At 47.3% G+C, this 23,712-nt stretch overlaps 1 protein-coding gene across 1 annotated transcript; it reads left to right on the top strand.

Annotated features, from left to right (window-relative positions):
- The first annotated feature begins 12,656 nt into the window (after positions 1–12,656).
- Positions 12,657–17,152, top strand: TEX52 (testis expressed 52). The gene is made up of 2 exons (XM_070948102.1): positions 12,657–13,174; positions 16,894–17,152. Exons 1-2 carry the CDS (start codon positions 12,657–12,659, stop codon positions 17,150–17,152), a joined length of 777 nt encoding a protein of 258 aa, XP_070804203.1.
- Positions 17,153–23,712: the final 6,560 nt, after the last annotated feature.

Genomic DNA, 23,712 nt, shown 5'->3' on the forward strand with positions numbered 1-23,712 from the left:
TTCCACAAGCACCGTGCACGCACGCCTGCCACTCACGCACATGGAGCAAGCGTACCGTGCTCGCACGCTGCTCGTGTAAGTAAGTGAGGATGTGCGCACGTGTGCATGCTCACCAGCCGTTTCTTGCAAACCCCTCACGGCCCACACAGGTTGGGGACCCCCCCCCCCCATGGCCTAACGTATCAAGAAAAATATTTTAAGGAGCCGTATTTGGCTGACAACTGAAGTGGGATTCGTTTATCCAGAAAATGCTGCATTTTTAGGCCTAGCTAGAACGTCTTGCCTCCGCACGGTTCGCCAGCACTTAAAAGCCACGAAGCCGCTCTGCGGTTCTCAAGGGTCCTTCCTGCTGCCAGGCGCAGGAAGCTTGAAAGAAAACCCCAAAAGCCCACGGCTCTGGTCCCAAAGATTGCTGAAAAGCTGGCCTTCTCAGTTTGCAGGCAGAGCAAAAACATTTTTCCCATGGGGTCGTGGAGCTGGAAGTAGATTGAATTTCTTGATTGAATAGTTCCGGTTGCCTTGATAATCTCCACCAAGTGAAGCAGTGAAGCCAGATATAGAGCAAAAGGATGCTCTAAACTGGTAGACCAGGGGTGAAATGCTATCGGTTCGCACTGGTTCAGACGAACTGGTAGTAATAAAAACTACCGGTTTGGGTCAACCGGTTCGTCTGAACCGGTATTTCCGACGATCAGCTGTGCTGTGCGATTTATATTCTAAATCGCGCAGCACAGCTGTTCCCTCGCTGCTCTACTTACCTTCTTAAGCCTCCTTTTTCCGCACACAGTATGCGTTTGGCATGCACTGTGCATGCGCACACAGCATGTTTTTAGCATGCGTGCGCGGGCAGCAAACCGGTGGCTAACCGCGGAGGATTTCACCACTGTGGTAGACTCATACCTGTAAGGTTCTAGATAAGAGCTTTCAATGGAGGTAGTCCTCTATCGAAATGGTCCAGCCTGCTCTTTTTTGAGAGATGCCTAAAGCAGAAACGGAGCCACACATCGGGGCCAGTTCGTGTTCATGATCCTCGCCACAGCAGTAAAACCCAAATGTATGTCCTTTCACATAATTTTATTCTCTTAAAATCCTGCTTCGGCCTCTGAAGAAGGAATGCAAGACATTAAGCGAAGCTCGAGGCGCAGCATGATGATCTTGAGATTCAAACCGGCCGCCTCCAGATTGAAACGAGACCGGTGCTTCAGAAGAAGTCGTGCTGAGTTGGTCCTTGTCTCAAAACGGGAGCCTTCTAAGCAGCTCTGATCCGGTGATAGTTCCTTTGAAACGTGTTGGAAAATGGGGTTTGGGTGGTCTCCTAAATCAGGGGGTCTCCAACCTTGGTGACTTTAAGACTTGTGGACTTCAACTCCCAGAGTTCCTCTTGAAGTCCACAAATTTTAGGGGTCCACAAACTTGTGGACTTCAACTCCCAGAACCTGTGGACTTCAACGCCCAGAGTTGAATTCTGGGAGTTGGAAGTCCATAAATTTGAGTGGTCCACAAACTTGTGGACTTCAGCTGTCCCAGAACTTGTGGACTTCCCACTTGTGGACTTCCCAGAACTTGTGGACTTCAGCTCCCAGAGTTGAATTCTGGGAGTTGAAGCCCACAAATCTTAAAGTTGCCAGGGTTGGAGACCCCTGTCCTAAGTGACGCTAACCAGAAGAGACGCAGAGATGGGCTGAGGCATCTAACCGCCCCAATTTGGCAATTGTGGCCACTGGTTAAACAGGATGCCGTCTCCTGATTTTGAGGGAGCACATGGCTCCTTCTAAACGTCCAGCCTTGTTTGTCTTAATGGCCCTTCCATTCTGAGTGTACCCTGTCACTTTATCGTTGTCTTGGTAGTCCGGTGCCCTCATTCCAAGGTGGCGTTAGATTCTGCCTGGACAGTTCTGATCTTCGGGAAATGAAATCACTGATGAAAATTTCCCTTTGGTTGGGATAACTGCAGCAAAACTGATCCCCTCAGGTCCAGCTGGCTGGAATGACGGGAAGGTAGATGGGAGGCCCACAAAATGCTTGTTTTCTTGCTTTTTTCCCCCCCTATCTCTGACCAGTTTCCTCAGCTGCAAAAGCATAGCACCCCTTCCCGAATCCATATTGGGCGCTGCTCTTTTAAATATTTTGAAGCTCCCACTCGTCACATGGGAGGTTACCGTTTTTCTCATGAAATCTTAACTCGGGTGGAGGCTCTTAAAATCGGAATTCAGGTAACCAGTGCAATAGCTCTTCTGATATTTTTCTTCACTCTGGCATGTTGCAAACTCACGCAAATGTAAATCTAGCAGTGGTAAAAAAAAAAATAAAGCCCGCCTTTGAATCACCCTGATCCTGTGTGACTTCGGTGTGGTTTTCATTTTGGTCGCCACAATGTAAAAAAAGATGTTGAGACTAGAAAGAGTGCAGAGAAGAGCAACCAAGATGTTAGGGGACTGGAGGCTAAAACATATAAAGAACAGTTGCTGGAACTGGATATGTCTAATGAAAAGAAGGAATATCGGTGACGTGATAGCAGTGTTCCAATATCTCAGGGGCTGCCACAAAGAAGAGGGAGTCAAGCTATTCTCCAAAGCAGATGATGGCAGGACCAAAGCAATGGGTGGAAACTAATCAAGGAGAGAAGCAACCTAGAACGAAGGAGAAGATTCCTGATGGAACAATTAATCAATGGAAAAATTTGCTTCCAGAAGTTGTAAATAGCACTAGAACTTAGATTTATATATCGCTTCACAGTGCTTTCCAGCCCTCTCTAAGCCATTTACAGAGTCAGCAATCTGGGTCCTCATTTTACCCACCTCGGAAAGATGGAAGGTTGAGTCAACCTTGAGCCTGGTGAGATTCGATCTGCCAAACTGCTGGCAGCCGGTCATCAGCAGAAGTATCCTGCAGTACTGCACTCTAACCACTGCGCCACCGCGGCTCTTATAATGTTCCAACACGGGAAGTTTTGAAGAAGATGTTGGATAACCATTTGTCTGAAGTGGTGTAGGGTTTCCTGCCTAAGCAGGGGGTTGGACTAGAAGACCTCTAAGGTCCCTTCCAACTCTGTTATTCTATTCTAAATAAATAAAATATCGTAACCTTATTCTAAATGCGGGCCACTGTTTCCTCCAGGATTCAAGCCCTGTTGGTCTCCCATCCGAACAGCTCTGATGCCATCCATCCGAGATCTTCATGCACTAACTAAACCAACAATCAACACTTTTATGAGGAAGAATCTGCAGATGAAGGCATCTGCTGTTCTAAATACATCTGAATTTTAGCTAGGAATGATACTTCTTTATTATCAACATCGATCAGGGCACAGCAAATGAATAGGCACAACACGATCACAGATCGAGTTGTGGGATAAGGATGGACTCCTAATCAAGTCTGAATTGAAGTGGGCCTCTTCCGAAGGATGGCTTCCTGAATTTAATGGGATTTGTCAAGGTAAATATGCATGGGATTACCGAGAAGTTAATACTGGTTTATATTAATTCCTGTATTAAACTTCTAAGTCACACCAGGCTCTCTTGCCTTTAACCGCATAGCACAGATAATTCAAGAGCAGGCGATCTGCTACAGGTTCCGGGAATTAAAAACCTGACGGAATGGGGAAGCAAAATGGGAATGTTTTTAAGCCCTCTATCCCTGTGTGGCTCAGTTTCTAAGACACTCAGAGTATCTAAGAGCTTGTCGATCGAAAGGTTCAGCGGTTCGAATCCCTAGTGCCACGTAATGGGGTGAGCTCCCGTTACTTGTCCCAGCTTCTGCCAACCTAGCAGTTTGAAAGCACATTAAAAAAAATGCAAGTAGAAAAATAGGGACCACCTTTGGTGGGAAGGTAACAGAGTTCCGTGCGCCTTTGGCGTTGAGTCATGCTGGCCACATGATCGCGGAGACGTCTTTGGACAGCGCTGGCTCTTCAGCTTTGAAACGGAGATGAACACCACCCTCTAGAGTCGGGAACGACCAGCACATGTGTGTGAGGGGAACCTTTACCTTTACCTATTCCTGTGTAGGAAAAAGACGTCACCATTTTCTTCCTTCAGGCCTTGATTGAAGTCACAGTTCCTAGGATGTGACATCACAACTAGTTGCTGTGGCAATTCTCCAGCTATGAAAGTGGGAAAACCCAACTTTGTAGAAGGTAGAAGAAAGAGAAGAAGCGAAGCCCACAAAACAAAGGCAGGTAGTTTTCTCGGCTTTATACACGCGGAAACACAGTTTTTCAGTCGCACAATTCAGTTTCGTCAAAATATTCACAATCGCCTGCTCCCCTTGTTTGACAGATTTTCTTCCAAGGTATATTCTTTGAAGTATACAGGTCTGTAGATTACAGTATACAGTAGTGGCCAAAATTGTGGAAACCTTTTGGGAAAAGTGTATTTTTGAGGTTTGATGGCTAATAACACCATTTTTTTTTTTTTGGAGTTTCAAGATAATCCTATTGCACTGCTGGAATGGCCTGGGAATAGCCCAGACCTTCACCCAATTGAAAATCTATGGAGCCGACTAAAGAAACTTGTTAGTCAGAAGCGACCCAGCAATAAAACCCAGTTAATAGAAGCCATCATTCAATCTTGGTTTCATATTAGAACAGCTGCAGAACTAAAAGATTTGGTTTACTCCGTGGGAAGATGTTGTAAGGCCATAATTCATGCTAAAGGTTACCCAACTAAGTATTAACTGACATGGTGATAATATTTGTATATCTCATTTTTTCTACATGTTTCACTTTTCTTCTTTATACTGTAACTGCTATTCTAATAGCAAATCCTTCCTAAAAGTTATTGCATTACATTCTTGATTAAATTATCTTTCCATTGATATATAATTTTATGGTACTACTCCAAAAAAAAAAAAGTGGTGTTATTAACTAGTTTTAGAAAATACACTTTTCCCAAAAGGTTTCCACAATTTTGGCCACGATACTACGGTAGCTATTTACAAGTAGTCCTTGACACACATTCATTCATTTACTGACCATTTGCAGTTATAGTGGCAGCGAAAAAGGGGACTTATGACCATTTTTCACTCTTACCGCCATTCCAGCATTCCCATGGTCACATGATCAAAATCCGGATGCTTGGCAACTGGCATGTATTTACGACAGTTGCAGTGTCGTGGGCTCACATGATCCTCATTTTGCGACTTTCTTGCAAGCAAAGTCAAACGGGAAAGCCAGATTCACTTAACAACCGTTTTTACTCACTTAACAATTGCAATGATTCACTTAACAGCTGTGGCAAGAAAGGTCCTAAAATGGGGGCAAAAACTGTCTCACTTAGCAACAGAAATGTGTGCCTCAGTTGTGGTCGTAAGTCTTATAATTTTGGAACAAGAGATAAGGTTACACATTTCTTTCACAATTCCCTTCAATTATCTTTGAATATCTATTGCTAATACCAAACTTTTGAGGGTATTAAACTCTCTATTGACTCAAAGATCGTGGTATATGATTTTTAGAAAACGGCATTTTGATTTTCTCATGCAAAGTGGATGATAAGAGAGCCATTTTGGGATAGTGGATAAAACACCAGGCTGAGTGGTACGGTGGCCTAGAGGTGGAGCTCTCGCCTCACAATCAGGAGGCTGTGAGTTCGAAATTAGGTAGAGGCAGATATTTCTCTCTCTGGGCACGTTGAGATTATATCTGCTGAATATAACTCCACATTGGCAACAGGAAGGGCATCCGGCCAATAAACACTCAGCTCCTTTCAGTTGTCCAGATTCCACCCCGCAAGGGATTACGGCAGAGGTGAAATTAAAAAAATTCCCCTACCGGTTCTGTGGGCGTGGCTTGTTGGGGGAGAGGTCATGTGACTGGGTGGGTGTGGCCAACTCAACATCACTCACATCGAGAGGCTCCTCACCGGCTCTTCCCCTCCCAGCTACTCCTTGTCGCGAATGGCAGGAAAATGGGGAGGGGAATATTCCTGCCTACCATCCTTCCCTCAGTCTGTGCTGAGATTGAGGAATGGATGACAGGCAGGAAAATCCGAATCCTTCCCCGTTTTCCTGCCTTTCACAAAAAAGGCTCCATTCCAGCTGCTCCCTCCCCCCCGTCCCCCTCCCTCCTGGGGACTACCTTAAAAGGGACAGGCTGCAGCAGCTCCATTCTGAATGGAGGGAGAAAAGTTAGCATTCTCTCTGCTGCATTTAACACTAAATTCTGTGGCGGAGAGAATGCTAAATTTTCTCCCTCCATTCACAACGGAACTGCTGCTCCCTTTATGGTTCCTTCCCGGCCCCCTTCCTCCTGGGGATTACCTTAAAGGGACAGGCTGCAGCAGCTCCCTTCTGAATGGAGGGAGAAAAGTTAGCATTCTCTCTGCTGCATTTAACAGAATTCTGTGGAATATCGAGTGGCTGGAAGAGATGAGTGGCAACCGGCTGGGTGTGGGTGGGGCCAAGGAGGAGTAATTACTACCGGTTCGGCAAACTGACGCCCATAATCTCTAGCGGTTCGCCCAAACCGGTCCGAACCGGTAGGATTTCACTCCTGGATTACGGGTTCATTAAAAGACGACGATGATGATAAAGCACTGAGCTAGAAAACAGGAGACTGGGAGTTCTAGTCCAGACTTTGGCCCGAAGCGGCTGGGTGCCCGTTCATCCTTCTTATATCTAGCAGAAAGACGGCAAGGACAAACCACTTCCAAAATCACGCAAAAGAAAACCGAAAGGATTTGTCACCAGGAAAGCTATAAAAAGAACAAAAGGGAACTGATGAATCAGTTTGAACTGCAAACTTTTAATGGTTGAATAGAACAAAGAATTAGCAATTCCTATTATAACTAGGCAATGGCAAGAGGTATCAACATCAATACTGGGTTTTCAAAAGACCTTAGATAATATTTTCTTCTGCAAAGTATTATAGATTTTATTGGACTCAAAATTACATCAAAATAAATTATTGTTATTGGCGATGCAATGCTTTTTTTAAAAAGAAGCTTGCACAGTGTCCTATAATTGTTCCATTTGGGGAGAAAGTTATTACATATATTAACTCAACAATGAGACATTTAATATTTCCAGATATTCTTTTTTTTTTTTTTTTTGGAACTTTGCATTGCATCGAAATTGACAAGGGAAGTTCAAAGAATAAGGGGGGGGGCAACTATTTATCAAAGCACCTGAAGGCAGGACAAGAAGCGATGGATGCAAACTAATCAAGGACAGAAGCAACCAGGAATTAAGGAGAAATTTCCTGACAGTGAGAAAAATGCCACCAGAAGTTGTAAGGGGCTTCATCACTAGAGGTTTTTAAGAGACTGTAGGGCCACATATTTTGAATGGTATAGGGCAGTGATGGCTAACTTTTATGCCATCGCATGCCAGGAGCGGGGGGCCAGGATCAGGGGGGGTCACGTGTGCATGTGCCCACATCCATAATTCTATGCGCCCTGCCCCCACGCATGCATGCGTGACACCTCCTGCGTTCCCCCCGCTCCTGGCACGTGATGGCACAGTAGGCCCATTTTTTGCTGTCCCCAGCCTCCAGAGCCTTTCTAGGAGTCCTGTCCAACTGGAAGTTGGCAAACGGGCCGTTTCTGGCCTCGGAGGGGTGGGGAAGACCGTTTTCGCCCTCCCCAGACTCCTAGAAAGGCTCTGGAGGCTGGGGAGAGAGAAAAATGGAGGCAGGAAACAGCCTGTTTCCCTACTTCTGGTGGGCCCGGAAGGCCCCAAAATCAGCTGGCCGGCACGCATGCGCCCCGGAGCTGAGCTCGCATGCCCACCGATATGGCTACGTGTGGCACGCGTGCCATAGGTTCGCCATCACGAGTATAGGGTTTCCTGCCTGAGCAGGAGGTTGGACTAGAAGACCTCCAAGGTCCCTTCAAACTTCTGTTATTCTGTTAAAGTGGATTCTCCATGCTCTATTTATATCTAACACATTTAATTCTTCAGCATTAGAAAGTTAAATATAGAATCCAGAGAACTTAATATCTGCAAAAGTGGTTAGTAACTTATGAATCATCCGCATTGATATGTAGATTATCGAGGGGTGATTATAATGAAATATGGCTACCGTTCACTGAAATGTTTAAAACTTCTGTATAAGTATCTCTGAATAGATGGGGATGGTTTTCGTTTCGCTTGTTTTTCTCCTTTGTAATTTTCTTCCCGATTCATTTTTTTTTCCTGTTGATTTAATTTTTAAATTCAATTAATGACAGTATAATTAAAAAAAAAAAAAGACAACACGTCAGTAACATCTCCTAGAACAGCATGGACCGATGATGTTCACAAATGGTGCATTTTGTTCTAAAGGCTGGAAGTTCTGGATTGAAACTGCCTGAGCTTTGCTTCAGGCAACGAACATTTCTGAGTGCTCCAGTTGCTGTCACACCATATGTATGGTTAAGGGTGACATGATAACAGCGTTCCAATATTTGAAAGAGGCCATAAAGAAGAGGGAGGTCAAACTATTCTCCAAAGCACCTGAAGGCAGGACAAGAAGTGATGGATGGAAACTAGTCAAGGAAAGAAGCAACCTAGAACTAATGTTGTGACCCCGGCCGCGGAGGCTGATTTATCTTCGCATGCTGATTCAGAGGATGATATGGAGGAGGAGGAAGCTGTGACGAGCTATGTGCCGGAGGGGCCGTCTTCACTGGTGAGTCAGCAAGAACTGACAGGTGCTGACGTGCCTATGGACCCCAGCCAAATTGAGGAGATAACAGAGGCCAGTAACGACGAGGGGGAGCCCCTTTTGGATGCAAGAGAGAGACGTAGGAGACGTCGTAGAGAATAGCTATTGCCACCTCCTAAGAGGTGTGGTCAGGAGATGTAGGGTCACACCCTACAAAGTATAAAAGGGGTGTGACTGGGCTGAAAAGGGGTGGTGAACAATTTGTTGGCGTGTTGGATGCAGTGGAGTTACAACTGTTAGTTTGGAGTTTTTTGACAAGAGTCTGCATTCCTGCATTAGCCTGCTGGCTGTCTGCCAAGACCTTTGGAACATCGCCCAGTAACTATTGGACTGATATATGCTTTGGAAGAGAACTATTTATTAAAGGGCCAGCTTCAGTCTTTCTAGCCTGCATTTGTTACTGCCTGGCTATTTGAGACTCTGCAAGGCCACTCGTGGGAGGGGACAGAACAACTAAGGAGAAATTTCTGAAGTTGTGGATGCTCCATCACTGGAAGTTTTTAAGAAGAGACTGGACAGCCCCTTGTCTGGAATGGTGCAGGTTCTCCTGCTTGAGCAAGGGGTAGGACTAGAAGACCTCCAAGGTCCCTTCCAACTCGGTTATTCGGTTATTTGGACATTCCGTTTAAACTAGGAACAAAAAGGATATTACAAGGCAGATGAGGAGTGAAGGAGATGGCAGAGTGTGACTGGGACACAAAAGCCAGAATTGTCTCGCCAAGGATGCTTAAATAACACATTTGAGAAATGGTTTCACCCGATAGGATTCGCCCATCCCACTTGTGCTGGCAGAAGGGACATGTTGTGGACCCTGTCAGCCAGGGAATTTCGGCTGGAGGGATCCAGAGGAGGCTTTTCTGCCGTGGCTCCCACCCTCTGGAAAATCTTGCACACACACACCCCCCAAGGTCAGATCCGCTTCCACTCTTTTGCCTTCCCGAATGGCCTTTGAGACATGCAGGGGTTCGCTGCTGGGGGTTCGCAGGGGTTCGGGAGAACCTCTAGCTAAGATTCTGTGCAGTTCAGAGAACCCCCAAATCCCACTCCTGGCAGGCTCCGCCCACCCTGATCCTCCCCTCCCAGGAGTCCCTCCGTGGCCTGTTTTGGATATAAGTATGTGCAGGGTGTGCGTGGAGGCTCACGGAGGGTGAAAAATGGGCCTACCAGAAGTTCGGGAAAAAATGGGCCCGTTTCCGGCTTCCAGAGGGCCTCCGGAGCCTGGGGAGGCTGTTTTCACCATCCTGGAGGCTCAAGAAAAGCCCCTGGAGCCCGGGGAGGGCAAAAACGCCCCCCTCCCGCCACAGTGCAGGAGGCCAACTAGGCCACACCCACCATGGCCATACCCACTCAGCAACTGGGCAGGGAACCCTTTGCTAAAATTTTTGAAGCCCACCCCTGGAAACATGGCTATGCCATCTAACCTGTGGCTCCAATGGGGCGGTACCACATTGGAGGTGGCTGACGGAACATCTCCACCCTATGTGCACTCCCCCCACCCCCACTCAGCAGCTGCATGCAATTTTTAATTTAATTCAAAATATTAAAATGAACCCCCCCACGTTCCCCTCCCGCTTTTGGCATGTGATGGCACAGTGGGCCTGGTAGGCCCGTTTTTCACCCTCCCCAGGCTCCAGAGGATTTCTAGGAGCCTGGGGAGGGCAAAAACGGCCTTCGCCACCACCCCGGAGGCTCTCTGGAGTCTGGAAACGTACCGTTTCCCATCTTCCGGTAGGACACCTGTTGTTTTTTCGCCCTCCCCAGGCTCCTAGAAAGCCTCTGGAGCCTGGGGAGGGCAAAAAATGGGTCTTTTGGTCCTGCCAAAAGTCAGAAAACGGCCTATTTCTGGCCTCTGGAGGGCCTCCAGGGGGTGGGGAAGGCCCTTTTTGCCCTCCCCAGGCTCCTAGAAATCCTGGGGAGGGCGAAAACAGCCTTCCCCACCACTCAGAGGCCTTCTGGAAGCCGGAAACAGCCTGTTTCCCAACTTCTGGTGGGTCCGGAAGGCCCGAAAATCAGCTGGTCGGCACATGCATTCACGCTGGAGCTGAGCTAGGGCAACGCTCGTATACCCACAGATATGGCTCCGCATGCCACCTGTGGCACACGTGTCATACGTTCACCATCACGGCTCTATACTATTTCAGACAAATGGTTGTCCAATCTCTTCTTAAAAACCTCCAGTGATGGAGCACCCACAACGTCTGGAGGCAAGCAGTTCCACTGATTCATTGTTCTAAAAACTGTCTGGAAATTTCTCATGAATTCTGAATTTGCTTCTCTCCTTGATTTATTCCCATCCATTGTTTTTTTGTCTGACTTTCTGGTGCTTTGGAATTTAGGTTGACCCCCTTCTCCTTTGTGACACACATTAAATTTTGATATGGATTTTAAATTGATAAATTTTAAACTATGGGCCAAATTTAATTATTTTAAATCTATTTTTAATCGTATTTATGTATAAATGTTTTTATTTTGGCTGTTCACCGCCCTGAGTCCGAAAGGAGAAGGGCGGTATAGAAATTTGAATAATAATAATAATAATAATAATAATAATAATAATAATAATAATAATAATAATAATAATAATAATAATATCAATATTGGAACACTGTTTTCATGTCACCCCTGGTCCTTCTTTGCACTGGACTAGACAAACCCAATTTCTGCAACCCAATTCTTCATCCGTTTTAGCCTCCAGCCCCCTTCATTGAATAAAATTGACATTCTATTCATTGTCTGTAAGCTTTGTAGGGTCGCCCTTTAGCTAGATGGGCGGCATACAAGACGGATCAAATGAATAAAATATCATAACCTTGTTGAAGCTTGTGAGGGCTGTGAGCCAATTCAAATTCAAATTCGATTCAATTCAATTGAAACCTTTATTGTCGGAGTACAACATGTGTACAATGAGATCGGCTGAGCCTCCCTTCCTGCACACCCCCCCCAACACAATACAACTCACAGTGAAAGAAAGAAAATCCCTAGCCCAGTGAATCCTGCTAAACGAACAAACACCCACACTGATTTCACGTCGCGCTAGCCCCGCAAGTCAATTGTACTATGTTGTTGTAGGCAGGGGTGGGCTTCAAAAATTGTAGCAACCGGTTCTCTGCCTGGTTGTTGGGTGGGTGTGGCCATGCTGGGTGTGGCCTAGTCAGCCTCCGGCACCATGATTTGGTGGGGGGACATTTTTGCCCTCCCCTGGCTCCGGAGGCTTTTCTTGAGCCTCTGGAAGGGCGAAAATGGCCTCCCCAGGCTCTGGAGGCCTGAAACAGGCCCGTTTTCAGCCTTTCTGAACTTCCGGTAGGCCTGTTTTTCACCCTCCCCGAGCCTCCGTGTGCACCCTGCACTTACCTGCATCCAAAATAGGGCGTGTGGGGACTCCTGGGAGGGTCGGGGCAGGGTGGGTAGGTCCAGCCAGGAGTGGGATTTGAGGCTTCTCTGAACTGCACAGAATCGTAGCTAGGGGTTCTCCCGAACCCGTACAAACTCCCAGAAGTCCCACCCCTGGTTGTAGGGTTATTTTTCATTCAGGAATGTGCCAGCCCACGGATAAAAACTGTCCTTCAGCCCTGTTTGTGTGGCTGCCTATGTTTCTATACCTCCTTCCCGATGGTAGGAGAATAAAGAAGGGCTGACCAGGGTGTGAGTCGTCCCTGAGGATTTTCCTCACTCTTCTAAGGCAGCGAGCCCTAGCGATGTCATCTAGTGGTGTCAGGGGACCACTAGAGTGGTGAAATCCATTATTTTTTACTACCGGTTCCGTGGGCGTGGCTCAGTGGGCGTGGTTTGGCTTGGTGGGTGTGACTTGGTGGGCATGGCAGGGGAAGGATATTGCAAAATCTCCATTCCCCTCTGGGGCCAGCCAGAGGTGGTATTCGCTGGTTCTCCAAACTGCTCAAAATGTCCGCTACCGATTTTCCAGAACCTGCTGGATTTCACCCTTGGACCGCTAGCCAATGATGAGCTCATTTCTTTTTTTCCCAGCTAGGACTCCTCCGAGGGCCTTTTCAAGATGGCTACCTGGAAAGAGAGGCACTACCTCTGTGCGGAGAAATACATACCATGTCCGGGGTTTTCTCCCCGACCTTATCACAAACTAGCTACTCAGAAGCCTCCGTACACAGATTCCAAGATCAAAGTTCTCCAGAAAATGCGTTGCCCGCTTGAGGAAGCTGTCCTTTGGCACATCTGGGGCTATCACACCTGGTTGGATGTAGGGAGGTTGCCCCCCGTCTACGGGCCCAGACCGGACGTGCCTTTCGATAGCAACACGTGGCGATGGATCACTGCTCCCAGGAAGCCCTCTATGGCTGAGCCACCGGTCCCACCTCCTTCCCTCTTGGATGGGAACACCTACGCCAAGTTCATTGAAGGGGAAGGTCTCTTTGTGGACCTCAGGCAGAAGAAACGAGTCCTGAGCCTAACGCAGAAAGAAGTGAACAAGTGTGAGTACCTGAAGTTCAGAAGTGAGTGTCGGGCTCCACCTTTGGATGCTCAAGGGAACATTATGCCTCCCAAAATGCTCAGCAGGTAAGATACGCGGCTTTCCTAAATATTTTCCCTCCACCAGATATGAAAAGTACCACAGTTGAGTACAGTGGTGAAATTCAATTTTTTTTTTACTACCGCTTCTGTGGGTGTGGCTTCGTGGGTGTGGCTTGGTGGGTGTGGCAGGGGAAGGATACTGAAAAATCCCCATTCCCTCCACACTCCAGGGGAAGGATACTACAAAGTCTCCATTCCCCCCCACTCCTGGGGTAAGGAGTTCCAGGTCACGGTTATCCTGACGGTGCTTTATTTTTCCCCCAAAAAAGGTAACCGTACTTTTTTTAGTGTGTGTGAAGACGTTTCGCTTCTCATCCAAGAAACCTCCAAGAACTGAAGTCAGAACTGAAGAAGCTTCTTGGATGAGAAGCAAAATGTCTTCAAGGAGAAACAAAGTCCAGTTTCCTTTTGAAAAGATGTCTAAATTTGGCGCTCTCTCTTGGTCACCGGAATGCAGCCCTTCCCTCCTCGGAATCCAGACTACATTCCACTACATTAGCTGTTTTGCAAGCTCCCTTCGGCGCTGGAGATTTGGCACGATCTAAGGCGTCTTCCAGGTAGTTGGGTTATGGAGGGTCAACACTGGCAACCTCCAGAGCTGGATTTCAATCGCTTCTTGTTTTGTTCCTCCTCCATTTTCTCTTGTTCTGATTTTTCTACTTCCCTCTCAGTTCTGCTGCCTATGAAAAGGGACTTCTGGTGCCTTGTGCTATTGTGGTCAACAATTGTGTACCTTCTGTTCAAGCAGTTGGGTAGTGGTGGTACTCATGAGAGTTTCTCAGTTTCCCAGTGTCCTAGTGGATCTCTGAAAATAGAGTCCTCTCAGTGTGTATTTGCAATGGGGCCAATATCTCAAATTTGGCAGAGAATTTAGGCTTATTTCTTCAGCCTCATCGCAAGAAGAACCATCATCTTGGACAGTTGCAGGGGGGGTATTTACTTACTTTCCCTACCGGTTTGCAAATGTGAGTGTGCACCTGCACTTTGCTCATGTGCGCCCGGGCTCAAAAACATGCCTAAATAGGATGACATAGAACCGGGGCGAACCGGCTGAATACCAGCCCAAATCTGTCTGAACCGGCTGAATACCATCTCTGGATGGTTGATTCATTCTTTTTTTTTTTTAATTTAAACAAACATTTCGTCATTAATCAATCAGTGTAACGTCTGGTTGCAAAAAAGTTTTGTATCGTCATATTTGCCTCATTTCACAACCTTTCTGGGCCCAGTCGTTGAATGAATCCTTGCAGGTGCTAAGTGACTAACCTGGTTGTTAAGTCAATTTTGGATTCCCCATTGACGTTGCTCGTCAGAAGGCTGCGAAAGGGGATCACATGACCCCAGGACACTGAAATGGTCAGAAGTATAAACCAGTTGTCAAGTGTCTTGAATTTTCATCCTGTGGTCTTGGGGGATGCTGTAACGGTTGTAAGTGTGAAAAAAGTCAAAAGCCACTTTTCTCACTACTGTCGTAACTTTGACCCATCACTAAACAAATGGTTGTAAGTTGAGGATTACCTGTACCTTTAAGTAGTCTGTAGAATATGGTGCATGATAACAATAGTGCTTAGACTTATATACAGCTTCACACTGCTTTACAGGCCTCTCTAAGCAGTTTACAGAATTAGCATATTGCCCCCAACAATCTGGGTCCTCATTTTACTGACCTTGGAAGAATAGAAGCCTGAGCCCACCTTGAGCTAGTGAGACTCGAACTGCTGGCAGTCGGCAGAATTAGCCTGCAATACTGCATTCTAACCACTGTGCCACCATTGCAGAGATAGCAATAGCACTTAGACTTATGTACCGCTTCACAGTGCTTTAGAGCCCTCTCTACGCAGTTTATAGAGTCAACATCTTGCCCCCAAACAATCTGGGTCCTCATTTTACTGAGCTCGGAAGGATGGAAGGCTGAGTCAACCGTGAGCCAATCGGGATCGAACTGCCGATCTGCTGGCAGCCGGCAGTCAGCAGAAGTAGCCTGCAGTACTGCATTCTAACCACTGTGCCACCGCGGCTCTTACGATGCTGCCTTCCTTAATGCAATCCCTATAAACAATGGTAACTTGCCTCCCGCCTTGAAAGAGGCGGTGGTGAGGCCCCTCCTCAAGAAGCCTTCTCTGGACCCGGCCGTTTTGGCAAATTATCGTCCGGTCTCCAACCTTCGCTTTGTTGCGAAGGTTGTGGAGAGTGTGGTTGCGCGACAGCTCCCACAGTTCCTGGATGAAACCGTCTATCTAGATCCGTGCCAGTCCGGCTTCAGGCCTGGGTACAGCACGGAGACGGCATTGGTCGCATTGGTGGATGATCTCTGGAGGGCTCGGGACAGGGGTTGTTCCTCTGTTCTGGTCCTGTTAGACCTCTCAGCGGCTTTTGATACCATCAACCATGGTATCATGCTGCGCCGGCTGGAGGGACTGGGGGTGGGAGGCACCGTGTTGCGGTGGTTCTCCTCCTATCTCTCTGACCGGTCGCAGTCTGTGTTGGCAGGGGGGCAGAGGTCGACCTCGAGGCGCCTTGCTTGCGGGGTGCCGCAAGGGTCGGTCCTCTCGCCGCTCCTGTTCAACATTTATGTGAAGCCGCTGGGTGAGATCATCCGTGGTTTTGGGGTGCGATGCCATCTGTACGCTGATGACACTCAGCTGTACATTTCCACCCCAGACCACCCCAATGATGCCCTCGAAGTGATGTCCCAGTGTCTGGAGGCCGTGCGGGTCTGGATGGGGAGGAACAGGCTTCGGCTTAACCCTTCCAAGACCGAGTGGCTGTGGATGCCGGCGTCCCGGTATAGCCAGCTGGTGCCATCTCTGGCTATTGGGGGCAAGTCACTGACCCCCACAGAGGGGGCTCGCAACTTGGGCGTCCTCCTGGACACACGGCTGTCTTTAGAAGAGCATATGACGGCCATGGCCAGGGGGGCTTTTTATCAGGTTCGCCTGATACGCCAGTTGCGCCCCTTTCTGGATCGGGACTCCTTGTGCACAGTCACTCATGCCTTGGTTACGTCATGCCTGGACTACTGTAACGCTCTCTACATGGGGCTCCCCCTGAGGAGCACCCGGAGGCTCCAGCTGGTGCAGAATGCGGCCGCGCGGGTGATTATGGGAGCGACGTGGCGCTCCCACGTAACACCTCTCCTGCGCGAGCTGCATTGGCTCCCGGTGGTCTTCCGGGTGCGCTTTAAGGTGTTGGTTCTCATCTTTAAAGCGCTCCATGGCTTAGGGCCAGGGTATTTGCGAGACCGCCTGCTGCTACCGATAACCTCCCACCGGCCAATACGCTCTCACAGAGAGGGCCTCCTCGGGGTGCCGTCGGTCAGGCAATGTCGGCTGGCGGCCCCCAGGGGGCGAGCCTTCTCTGTGGGGGCACCCGCCCTGTGGAATGAGCTGCCTCCTGGAATACGATTGATCCCGGACCTCCGGACCTTCCGTAAAGCCCTGAAGACGTTTTTATTTCATCAAGCCGGCCTAGCCTAAATGGTTTTTTAATTGGGATTTTAAATTTTATGGATTTGGGGTTTTAAATTTGGGTAGCCAATGATTTAATTCTTTTAATTATCTTAACTTTTGCATTTGTATGTTTTTTAATTTTGGCTGTTCACCGCCCTGAGTCCCTTCTGGGAGAAGGGCGGTATACAAATTAAATAAATAAATAAATAAATAAATAAACAGTTACTGTTATTGTTCTCCTTATCTTTTGGACAGGTACAGACGTCTGCTTCCAGGAAAACCCCCGGCTTCCGTCCGTGTGGCGCTACAACCTGTGGTATCTTCTTCTCCAGAATGTTGGCATTATCCCTGTCCGAGCTTTCAACCCCATTACCAAGACTCGGCTGTTAAGTTTGCGCTGAAAAACAGTGGCCCCATTTACCAGGATGTGGTGGAAAAATACCAGGAACTGGTCCTTTCTGGGAGCCAAATACGGACTTCCACTCCAGCCAGCCAAATAAACAGACAAGACTAAATTCTACCCTCTAAAAACTCCAGATTTGGGAGGTCCAAAAATACTTGGCCGAGCAATCCAGAATAGCTACCGGCATTCCACCGATGTGGTCATTCTGGGTCCGTACATTAATTTTACAGCCATTCCTTCTTCCCGAGAAGATGCTATGGGAAGATGTACATACCAGTGGCGTCCTCATTCATGATGGACACAGGTCAAAGGTTTGTGGGAATGGAAAGGAAGCAGCGTTCATACCCTGCTAATTGGTAAGAGATGCTCTATTAAGGGCTCCTCACTGATCAAATATTTGCTTTATTCAGCAAAAACATGTTGGTTAGGAAGCAGGAACCGTCACTGGCGCAATGCTGCTTTTTCTGAACTTTTCTACTGAGCTTCAATGTTGGAGACAACTTACAACTTATGGACCGTATTCTCCATATGTTGTAAGGGGACTACTCAAAACTCAGAGATCCAGTAGCTGTAGGGAGTTAGTTGTAGCCCCTTTCTTCAACATAATGAGGAATGAGAAAGATGTTCTTTAGCCTTCGAGCGATGTTCTTAAATAATGGTGCTACTTCCTCACCCTTGACACGTCCCTCTTCTGTCCATCTAAATCAGTTATGTAGCAGCAGAAATATAACAAGTCCCTTTTTGCTGTACTGTGCACGCTGGACCAGAAATATTGGCATTTTAAAGCCTATTTTGTTTCAAAGTTAAAATGCTCACGTCTAAAGGACACTAAGGAGGTTAGATCCCAAAGTTTTGCATACGTTTTGCTGCTAAATATGTTTTTAATAAATTAATTTAAAAGGCCGTCTGCATTGGTTTCGGGCAAAGTTTCTGCTGGATATGGCTTTGGTTATCGGACTAATCAATTACAGATAGTTCTCAACTTAACAACAGTTCATTTAGTGACCATTCTAAGTTACAAAGGCACTGAAAAAGGTGGGTGAAAAGCAGTTTACAAAGTCAGCCTATAGCTCCCAAAAACCTGGATCCTCATTTTACCAACCTCCAAAAGATGGAAGGTTGAGACAACCTTGAGCCGGTCAGGATCGAACTGCCGAACTGCTGGCAGCTGGCAGTCAGCAGAAGTAGCCTGCAGTACTGCCTTCTCACCACTGCGCTACCACGGCTCATATGTCATACGTCCAATTCTGCCAGACAATGCATATCATCTCTGGTAGACTGCATCCCACTACGGTGTACTGGTTACCAGTATTTAGCAATATCATACAGCCAACATTAGAAGACAATAAGTTCCCGTTCGTCAATGGTCAAGAATGCTGAACAACAAGACCAGGGGTGAAATGCTCCCAGTTAGGACCGGATTGCCCGATCCGGTAGCGATGGCAGCGGGTGGTTCGGAGAACCAGTAGCAAACATCCCTGCCACCCCCCCCTCTGCCCAGCTGAGCCACGCAATCATCAGAGCCTTTTTTATTTTTTTAAAAAAAACATTTTTTCTTCGGCCGAAAAAATGCTTTTAAAAGTTTAAAAAAAAAAAGCCTCTGATGATCCCGTGGCTCAGCTGGGATCGTCAGAAGCTTTTAAAAGCATTTTTTCTACAACCTCTTTGGCCGAAGAGGTTGTAGAAAAAATGCTTTTAAAAGCCTCTGACGATCCCAGCTGAGTTGCCTGATCGGCAGAGGCTTTTAAAAGACAAAAAAAAGCCTCTGCTGATCAGGCAACTCAGCCAGGATCATCAGAGGCTTTTAAAAGAAAAAAAAAGCTTGTGAAATCCCAAGGCCAGCTTGGAAAACAGCCATTCACTTAAGATCTTTCCAGTTTAACCCTGAGAACGCCTAGAGAGAGGAATGGCCGAGGAACTTCTTGTGGCTTGACCATTAATGATTCCTCTGTCAAACCCACCTGGTTTTGTCCTGCTTCGCTCTGTCTGGTCAAAATTGAACGGAATTAAGTGTGAAAGTGGAAGAAGGGCCTCTGTTATCAGCGGGGATGGAAAGATTCCCCTTGTTGCGATTGTGACACGGATATGCAAACGATTGCAAATATTGTGCAAGATTGCCCCATGATCAGAGGTGGTATTCAGCCGGTTCGGGTGAACCGGTAGCGCCGATGATCCGTTGGGCCCACCTCTGCTCTATCTTGTCCTTTATTTCCTGCTTTATAGCTCATCTCAATCGCGTGGCACAGCTGATCCCCCCCCTCCCTTGCTGTTCTACTTACCGTTGCTGATTTGGAAGGTAAGTAGCTGAGCTTCTAAATGCTCCATTTTCAGTGCAAGCGCAAGCGCCTTAGGCACACATGCAGAGCGCGCATTCACTCAATTCTGGAGCTGACCGGAAGTCCGGTTTCCCCACCATAGCGCAGTGTCCTTTTTCCTCTACCTGTCCTAACTGAAAGCGCTATCAATTGTGAAGCCGACTGGAAAACCCGCCCCTTGCCATCATCTCCTCCTGGTGCGCCGTGCTTCCCCACCAACTGGAAGGTCCTCTCAAAATTGTGGTGCCGACCAGCAACAGGGAGCTGCAACAGAGGGATGAAAGAGCCACATATGGCTCCAGAGCTGCAGGTTGCTGACTCCTGCTCTAAAGTTTAATACCAATAACCCTATATTGCTTTTCCTAGGTAGATCCAAGGTTTGCTATGATAGTACTCTTTTTTTGAATTATGATTATAGTCTTTGAATAACAATTTACTTCCGATTTAGACTAGGGTCAGCTGCTCTGTTGCTCCAAGCAGGAGGTGGGTGGAAAGCCAGAATAATGAGAGATGATTTAATTAGCTCATGGTCTGTTTGCTAAGACTGGAAAAATCAGAGGTGTGGGTCTCATTTCCACTTAAGTGTGAAACACAAGGAGGCTTTTTGAGGAGTCTGAAGCCCACAGAGAAATTCTTTGCAGGAGCATTTTCTTGATTCAATCTGCAGGAAGCCGATCGCACATAATCAATGTCAGCACTTCAAGCTACATTTACTCTAGTGCTGACATAAGAAGGAGAAGCGAAGGCGTCTGGAAAGCCTTGGTAGTACAGTGGTCTAAGGCACCCTGTTATTAAGCTGGTTATTAAGACCAGCTGCCTGCAATTACTGCAGGTTCGAGGTTGACTCAGCCTTCCATCCTTTCTAAGGTAGGTAAATTGAGGACCCAGTTTGTGGGGGCAATAAGCTGACTTTGTATAAATATACAAAAGGATGAAGGCTATTGCTGAGCACATTGTAAGCCGCCCTGAGTCTCCGGAGAAGGGCGGCATATAAATCAAATTAAAAAAAAAAATAAAGGGATGTTTGACTTTTCACCTACTGATTTTCCCTGGAGATAATATCCCCTAGGAGATGGGATGGGAGGGGGGAAATTCCTTTGAGCTGGAGCAGTAGATTAGGGGTAGAATGACTTGGAAGATGGCCAATGAGTGCAGGAGAGTGGGGAACGGAAAGAGAGAGTTTTGGGGCCGGAAGTCAGTGTTGGCTTCGATGGAGTCAGGTGTAGAATGTTCGTGCTTAATCAATAGGAGGTTTTTCTTCAAAGACTTTGTTTGAAATGCAATTTATTTGAGACGACCTCGAAACTTGACAATCAGCTTGAATCCGGCAGGAATGGGATAACCTCAGAAACCGAATCCTGTGCCAGTTGCAGGGGTTCGGGAGAACCTCTAGCTAAGATTCTGTGCAATTTGAAGAACCCTCAAATCCCATTCCTGGCTGGCCCCTCCCACCCCTCCCCTCCCAGGAATCCCCACGGGCCCCATTTTGAATGCAGGTAAGTACAGGACATGTGCCGAGGCTCGGGGAGGATGAAAAATGGGCCTACCGGAAGTTTGGGAAGGCCTCCAGAGGGCTCCAGAGCCTGGGGAAGCCATTTTCACCCTCCTGGAGGCTTGAGTCAAGACTCCGGAGCCCAGGGAGGGCAAACACCCCCCCCCCGCCATGGTGCAAGAGGCCGACTAGGCCACACCCACCATGGCCATGCCCACCCAGCGACCAGGCAGGGAACCCCTTGCTAAATTTTTTGAAGCCTACTCCTGACTTATCTAAAGCCTGAGGGGTCATTTACAGGAGCAAGCAGAATTGCAAACCTTGGTTTTAAGAAAAAGCAACACAACCACAACAGAACCTCTGCAGGAGGTCGAGATAAATCCAGGCCCTAAGGAAGGAAAGGAAGGCTACGGGATCCAGTGGCAGTCCCTGATGGAAAATTTCCTTTATGGAGACCAAAGTTACAAAAGGAACGCTAAGCGGAAATGCAGTTTTCCTGGTCTCTCAAATCACAGGTTAATTTGGCTTCTGAGATCTTTGCAGGGAGGGGAAACATGGAACTCTTTCCAGAATTAGGAATAAAACAATTTCTCCATCCAAGAATGGAGAGAAATTTCCTAACGGTGAGAACAATGAACCGGTGGAATAGCACCGGTTCATAGCAGGGGGCTGGACTAGAAGACCTCCAAGGTCCCTTCCAACTATTCTATTCTATTCTATTCTATTCTATTCTATTCTATTCTATTCTATTCTATTCTATTCTATTCTATTCTATTCCCCTCTTCCCTTCCCTTCCCTTCCCTTCCCTTCCCTTCCCTTCCCTTCCCTTCCCTTCCATATTTTCTATTCCATTCCATTCCATATGTTGTTCTGTTTGTTCTATTCTGTTCTGTTCTGTTCTGTTCTGTTCTTCTATTCTCTCCTCTCCTCTCCTCTCCTCTCCTCTCCTCTCCCCTCCCCTCTCCTCTCCTCTCCTCTCCTCTCCTCTCCTCTCCTCCCCTCCCCTCCCCTTCCATATTTTCCCTTCCATTCCATTCCATATGTTCTGTTCTGTTTGCTCTGTTCTGTTCCTCGGATGCCCCTGTGAAGTAGGTGGCACCCAAAATGCCCCTTAACCTTGTAGCATTTTGAAAACGATTCCATGTGTGTTTTTTAAGTCTCTCTTTCCCTCTCTTTGTGCAGCAGCTTTTTGCAAAGACAACATTTGGGTTGCCAAAAAAGGCTTCTCTCTCTCTCTCTCTCTCTCTCTCTCTCTCTCTCTCTCTCTCTCTCTCTCTTTCTTTCTCTCTCTCTCTTTTATTGGGAGGTGCTGGTCCAAAGGCTTAAAAGCTTGTCATTCCAACCTCCAATTTTTTTTTTTTTTTTAACTTGGCAGTTTATTAAGTTGTCTAAAAGCCCAGGGGTTTAAATGGCTGACTTCAACAAAAAAACGAAGAACAGGCTATATCCAAGCCTAGATTCCCCTCCTTCTTCACAGAAGGAAACTGAAATAGACGGAAGTCTAAAGGTAAAGGTTCCCCTCGCACATACGTGCTAGTCGTTCCCGACTCTAGGGGGCGGTGCTCATCTCCGTTTCAAAGCCGAAGAGCCAGCGCTGTCCGAAGACGTCTCCGTGGTCATGTGGCCGGCATGACTCAACGCCAAAGGCGCACGGAACGCTGTTTCCTTCCCACCAAAGATGGTCCCTATTTTCCTACTTGCATTTTTTACGTGCTTTCGAACTGCTAGGTTGGCAGAAGCTGGGACAAGTCACGGGAGCTCACCCCGTGACGCGGCACTAGGGATTCGAACCGCTGAACTGCCGACCTTTCGATTGACAAGCTCAGCGTCTTAGCCACTCAGCCACCGCATCTACCATGATGTTATTTCGTGAGCCAAAAACGAAGCAAAGAATCCGAGTTTAGGCTACCGTCAACTGCATAAAAACTCGCTGGGCCAGGCTTGAGTTGCTGGCAGCCAAGGGACAGGCAAGAAAGTTGTTTAAATGAGTTGTGCCCCCTTTTATGACGCTTTTTGCCAGAATAAAGCAAACAACAAACGAACTGCGGTAGTTAAGGGCACCATGCAGTCGTGTAAATGAATTTGGCTTCCCCGCATTGGCTTTGCTTGTCTGAACCCAGCCGGGAAGGTCCCAAAAGGAGATCATGCGATCTCTGGGACAGTGCAACTGTCATAAGTCCATGCCAGTTGCCAAACATCTGATTTTTGATCCCGTGACCATGGGAACGCGGCGAAGAGTTGTACCTTATGTGTGAAAACTGGACATAAGTCACTTTTTTTTCAGTGGCATTTTTTCAGTGGTCTCTAAATGATATATTTATTTCTTGATGAATCATGCTTATTTTAATAAGTAAAGATGAGGGTTGGTGAGGAATGATAGACAGGCAGTAAAAGAGGAAGGGAAGAGAGATTTGAGCCTTTCTGCTTGGAAAAAACAGCAATTGTCATTGGCTACGGAGCAAACAACTGGACCATGGAAAGGCATATGGTAAATTATGGTCAGTCCTCCTCCCCCTTTCTCCTCTCCCCTTCTCCTCCTTCCCCTCCTCCTTCCCCTTCTCCTCTTCCTCCTCCTCCCCCTCCTTCTCCTCCACAGCCTCCTTCTCCTCCCCTTCTTCTTCTCCTCCTCCTCCTCCCCTCCCCCTCCCCCTCCCCTTCTTCTCCTTCTCCTACCATATTTCCCCAAAAATAAGACCCTGTCTTATATTTTTTTGAACCTGGAAATAAGCACTTGGCCTTATTTTCGGGGAGGTCTTATTATTTTGGGGCGCATGGAGCAAGATGGGGCTCCTCTTGCCGTCTTACCTGATTTCCAGCTCTGTGTTTAAATATTTTCAGGGAGGGCTTATTTTCGGTAAGAGGCT

Source organism: Pituophis catenifer, unplaced genomic scaffold (genome assembly GCF_029215685.1).
Source record: "Pituophis catenifer annectens isolate HBS135680 unplaced genomic scaffold, rPitCat1.0.hap2 SCAF_7, whole genome shotgun sequence".
Lineage (NCBI taxonomy): Eukaryota > Metazoa > Chordata > Lepidosauria > Squamata > Colubridae > Pituophis > Pituophis catenifer.